Source organism: Polyodon spathula, chromosome 6 (assembly GCF_017654505.1).
Source record: "Polyodon spathula isolate WHYD16114869_AA chromosome 6, ASM1765450v1, whole genome shotgun sequence".
In the NCBI taxonomy this organism is placed as follows: domain Eukaryota; kingdom Metazoa; phylum Chordata; class Actinopteri; order Acipenseriformes; family Polyodontidae; genus Polyodon; species Polyodon spathula.
In genome coordinates this window covers 48,445,229-48,451,228 of record NC_054539.1, presented here as the reverse complement: position 1 = coordinate 48,451,228, position 6,000 = coordinate 48,445,229, and the positions used below count along the sequence as shown (strand labels likewise).

At 40.7% G+C, this 6,000-nt stretch overlaps 1 protein-coding gene across 2 annotated transcripts in view; it reads right to left on the bottom strand.

Moving 5' to 3' along the window:
- Positions 1-1,532: 1,532 nt before the first annotated feature.
- Positions 1,533-6,000, bottom strand: part of LOC121317274 (B-cell lymphoma/leukemia 11A-like) — a 43,207-nt gene continuing 38,739 nt past the window's right edge. For both annotated transcript variants that reach the window (XM_041253026.1, XM_041253025.1), the window contains one exon: positions 1,533-4,517. In XM_041253026.1, the coding sequence (XP_041108960.1) occupies positions 2,464-4,517 (2,054 nt within the window). In that variant the 3' untranslated portion in view covers positions 1,533-2,463. The remainder of the gene's footprint in view (positions 4,518-6,000) is intronic.

The following is a 6,000-nucleotide window of genomic DNA, read 5'->3' as shown; positions in this document are numbered from 1 at the left end:
ATTATCCTGCCAAATTAAAAAAATATACCTGTGGCAGCCTGTTTTTCCACTACTAAAAAGGTACATTGATACCTTTTATGAGAACAAGCAACAGTTAAAAATACAAGCCTCAATATAAATACTATAGTGCCTACACTAGGTGAACATTTAATTCAAATACGATTCTAGAAATACAGAATAAAGTAGAGACGATAAATGTGTTTAGCATAGGAATCAACATGTGTGCATTTTCCTATATTTAAGAGTGTGTGTGTGTGTGTGTGTGTGTGTGTGTGTGTGTCTATATATATATATATATATATATATATATATATATATATATATATATATATATATATATATATCTTATATACCTTTCCCCAATCCAAGTTTATTTAACCTGAAGAGCCATAAATAACTAAAAGGCAAAGAACATCCACTACCATTGTTTCTTATTTTGTTGTTTTTTTATTGTGATCAAGTCTTGAACACCACCAAGACAATGAAGTAATTACATACAGTTCCCCTACAGATAATGAAGTGTTCTTTTAAAAAACTCTTTAACATTTATATTTTAAAAAACGTGTACACAAAAATCCTTGCACCATAAGTAGCGAGTACGATCATTCATTTACAGAAGGGTAGCTTTTCCCCCCCATTCACAGCACTGCTACATTGTGCCAAGTAGTTAGGCTTAGGCTAGGAAATGGCTGGCAACGCTTTCTTTCTTTCTTTCTTTCTTTCTTTCTTTCTTTCTCTCTCTCTCTCTCTCTCTCTCTCTCTCTCTCTCTCTCTCTCTCTCTATGATGCTTAACAATGAGATCAGATTCATTTGTCAACATTATAGCAAGTTTTCCCTAAAGTGTATAGCTGTAAACTGGGAAAATTGTACAGTGCACTTAATTGTCCTATATATGAGCAGTCTTATTTTATACTCAAGCCCTGTACCTCTGATTGAAGAAAAAGATACAGTCTTCACAGGCAGAGTGTCAAGTGCTATTTGAATACCAAATGGGGTGGATGCTAGCTTAATAATAATAAGAAAAATACAAGACAAATAGCACACAGTGTATGAAAAATGTAAAAAAATAAAAATAAAAAAATAAAAAAATTAGGGAGCACAGGCATATATACTGCAACTCTTGTGAATGAAATTATTTTTAGGATTTCAATGCGTATATGGGCAATTCATAGTTAATCATCACTACAAGGACTGGCAAGTGAACTTTAAATGATTCTTTCACCAAAAAAAAGGCTGGTGTCCCAACCTCCGACCTCCCCTTCAGTATCTGCAACTCAGTTTTGTTAAATTCTATTAAGAATTCAAATGCCCTGTTTAAGTAATACTGCTTGGGCAACAACAACATGAAAATCCAAGCAAGTACAGTTATTATATATATATATATATATATATATATATATATATATATATATATATATATATATATATATGACACACACACACACACACACAAGCTTAATTTGGGGAACCCTTTATTGTGTAACACATTTAATGTCATGGTTTAGGATACCATCAAAAAGTAAAAAAAAAAACAAAAAAAAACAAAACCCACATCGTTTAGCATTTATAATGCTAGTAAACATACTCATAATAGAAATATGATAGGTAGCTAAATGATGATTAACTATAAATTTGTATTTACGCAATTAATTTATTCTCTTTCGTAATCACAGTTGACCACAGCAGACAGGTGCTTGATGCAAGAACCTTAATTAGAATCGTAAAAGACCCACTTCCAGTATCTAGCTGAGACACCACGCTTATAACAAACAGGAAGATTAACCAATGCAGTTTCAATAGATCCAAGGCACTCAGATTTTTTTTAACCAAATGATAGTACAAATTTAATTTTAAATGTATTTCTTTTATTTATTTATTTTTATAAATTCAAGGCTGTTACTTTGCTTTTTTTTCCTTAAATAACCCAATTCATATTTTTAACCCCTTTTGGACAGAATATCTTTTACAAAGACATGTTAAGTGCGATTCCTAGCCTGTCCAGAGAGGGTTAAGCAAAAGGCTGTATTCCTCCATGTTACAAAACAAAACTGTACATGATATGTATTACAGAATGTATGCAGCATGGCTTTTTTTTTTTTTTTTTTTTTTTTTTTTTTTTTTTTTAGTAAAAAATAACAAGGAAACAGCAACACATTTACTCAACAACTAACCAACCAGGGACATATTTTTTTAAATTAGCCAAAACATACCATACATGCTGTCTAATAAAAAAAAATACACAACATGTAAATTATTGCACAAGAGAAAGGCTCGAAGTTTGCGTAAATGCAATAGTATTGCCCTGATACAGATCATGCATTCAACGGTAAATTAAACGAGATGTGCTGGTGACAAGCACGTTTTCTTACATCCTTAACTTCCATTGTTGCAATCACAAGGGACTACCAAAAAGGGAAATCTACAGGGAACACGATGGGGTGGTTTAGGTAATTGTTACATCTCTATTCAGTTTTTATATCATTATTCAAGGCGCGATCGCTGTGCCACTTTTTCATGTGTTTTTCCAGGGTACTGTACACACTAAAAGGCATATGACAGATTTCACATTTGTAAACGTCCTTTCCCACTTGGCCATGCGTTTTCATGTGCCGGGTAAGTTTGCTACTCTGGGCGCAGGCGTAATTACAGAGCTCACATTTGTACGGCCTCTCCCCTGTATGGCTCCTGCGGTGGACCGTAAGGTTACTGCAGTTTTTGAAAATTTTGCCACAGTACTCGCAAGTGTCGCTGCGGCGGCCCTCCTTAGAGCTAGGCCTTCCGGGGCCCCCGAGGTGTGGCGTGCTCCCCCCGCTCCCAGTGCCACTTCGGCCCGAGATCCCTCCATCCATCTCGCCAGGAGGAGTAGAAAAACGTAAACTGCCATTCTCGGAAGAGTGCTCCGAGGAAGAGGCAAAAGGCGATTGTCTGGAGTCTCCGAAGTTCAGAAAGGGGTCTTTCAGCTGCCTGGAGGCAGCGTAGCCAGCCAGCCATTGGGAATAAACGTTCTCTGTGTTGGGGATGGCTGTGTTCGGCAGGTCAAAGTCCTTCTCCGTTTTAATGCGTTTAGAAAAAGGGCTCAGGGAGCTGGGGCTACCCAGCAGCAGCTTCTTAGACAGGCCCACAGAGGCCGACTCACTTGGTGAAGAGCCCCTACCATTGATGGCAGAGCCATTGTCCATCCGGTCTGACTCCCCGACCACAGAGTCCTCATCACACATGTCTCTCTGGGCATCGATCTCCGAAGACAGCAGCCTGCGCTTGTGTTGGTGGAAGGCCTCGCTGTAGTGCTGCATGCTCGCTGCCATGCCCATGCCCTGCATGACCTCTGGCAGTGAGCGCGGGATCCCTTCCTCCCCTCTGTTGTTCTCGTGGTGGTGGGATGCTTCCATGCTGAGGCTGAAGTGGTAGTTGTTCCTTCCCCCCTCGTTCTCCATCAGCTCCTCCTCTTCCTCCTCCTCCTCCTCCTCTTCTTCTTCCTCCTCCTCCTCCTCCTCTTCCTCCTCCTCCTCCTCCCCGTTCTCAGGGATCATACAGCCGTGGTCATTCTCACTCTTGAACTTAGCAACCACCAACTTGAGGGCGCTGCTAGCATTGCCCACCAGATCGCTAGTACCTGGCTCAGGAGAACTGGCTGTGGACAGGCCATCATCAGACTTGACCGTCATGGGCGAGGACTTGTGCATGTGGGTCTTCATGTGGCGCTTTAGCTTACTAGCCTGGGTGCAGGCGTGATCACACAAGTGGCACTTGTAAGGTTTTTCCCCTGTGTGGCTCCGTCGGTGGACAATAAGATTGCTCTGGAACTTAAAAGTCTTGCCACAGAACTCACACGACTTGGCCTTTACAGACATCTGCTGTTGTTGCTGGCCAGGAGTTGATGGGGTACCAGCTGGCGACTGCAAGGTTGGGAGTGGCGGAGTGGCCAAAAAGGGGGACTTTCCACCAGACTGGAATGGTGGTTGTAACAGCCTTTGCATAGGACTGGGCCGGCTGGGTGACAGGGGTGGCGTGGACCCTGTGGTGTTTCCAGCCAGCTCCCGCAACCTCCGGGAGAAATCCATGGCTGGCGGATCAATTGCCATGGAGTTGAGCCTCAGCACCCTATCAAAGGCACTCGGGTGATGTGTCGCTAGAGCCATGTCCTCGGCGCTCAGGTGCTGCTCCATACGGTGAGGGTCCAGGTGGTGCCGGGGAGGGGGACTGAAAAGCGGGGGTGTGGGTGGGAAGCGGCCCTCCCGCATGCTAGGTGCTTCCCGTGAAGAAACAGAGCTGGGTATCCGCAGCAGATTAAAAGGACTGTTGTCGGCGAGGTGGATCCCGTGGAGAGGGGGCTGGGAGGTGCACTCGGCACCAAGTCCTGAAGGGATGCCCATGCGGGGGGTGAGGGGGCTGCCATGCTCACTCTCCAGGTAAATCCTGAACCCATGGGTGTTTTGTGCGTGCTGGAGGAGGAACCATGCACTAGAGAATGGATGTTTACAGGTTGTGCAAGTATAACTGCTGGGCTCATCTTTGCCTGCAAAAGAGAAAGAAGACCAACATGAGTCTCCAGAACCAACCTTCTGCCTTTTTTTTCTTTGAATAACTCCAGTAGAGATATCAACTATTGAAAATATAGGTCTTTGTATGACATACTCATCAGAAATTGCCATCTTGATGGGTGTTTTGTAGAACTTTCCAAGGTTGAAATTGCAGGACGATAGCAGTAGGTAAGTCCTTATTGCAGGTTACAGCTGCAAGTTACAGCTGTAAATTGCATACATTTTGCACACATTGCACTCCTTTTTTACATATCTTTGTAATCCAGGATCTATGCTTAATACTGTATATGAAGAGTATTTGTCTAACACTGCCTTGAATTGTATCTTTTGATACATATAGATAAACACATACCACACATGTGACTATTTTATTTATGTTTTTAATCACTTACACGTTTCAATATTTATCCTGTATGATGAATACAACATGAGTACAGGAAATACTCTTCCTATCATAGTAATGTAGGCCTCACATATTGACTTCAACCATGCACTACATTCAGCGCTGCAAACAAAAAGGATAGTTACTAACTGCATAACGTAAGTAAAGCACAAACTCACACACGACTGGAGCTGCAAAGCAAAACCAGGAAAGAAGGTGCCCTGCTGGTTTGCATTTTGTATTTCAGTCCAAACTTATGAACCCAACTGAACAAGCTAGCTGATGGATGAATAACTTGTCCTTTTTCTTACAGATGTTCATGGCATGGCTTTTTAGTAAATTAGTGGCATTTCGGTCAAAAGTGTGTTTAATAATTTAACGCAGTTCAACGTTTCTGTTTATTAAATAGATGATGCCTTTGTAAAAACAAAACAAAACTAAAATGCTCTTGCTGAGCGCCAGCAAGAAAGAATGCATCACAGTTAACTAAAATAAACAATGCTTACAATCGTGAAGGCAAAGAAACATTTAAAATGATAATTGACTTGCAATGGTACTTCCAGGCTGACCTGTAATTTGGTTGACATTGCATTTGTAATCTCATTAAATGCACCCAACTCTTCTGCAAACTCATTCACAAGATTAGATAATAAACCGACTCAGAAATCAAGCTTTTCAACATTAAACAAAATATGCAGAAAATAAACAAAACTCTAAAAGAAACTTGCATTGTCAAAAAAATAAATAAATAAATAAAAAAATACCACATGTTCAGGTTTGAACAGAGATAAGCTTATTCTCTTTAATGAGCACATTGTCAGATGTGTTACTCCACATACATGTACAGCACCACTACTGGGTTATGAGAACCTGGTTGCCTGTGAGTTTGATAACTGCATGGCTACTCACATCTCTTCTTGCAATACATGCAGCACAATTACAATGCCAGTAATATAAACTATATTTACTAGCAAGTTAACTTCTTTCATGTGACATTTTTTTTTAAACTTTTATTTTCAATATATAAGTTTACATAAACAGGCACTGTACAGAAAGCAGCAGATTTGTCTTATTTC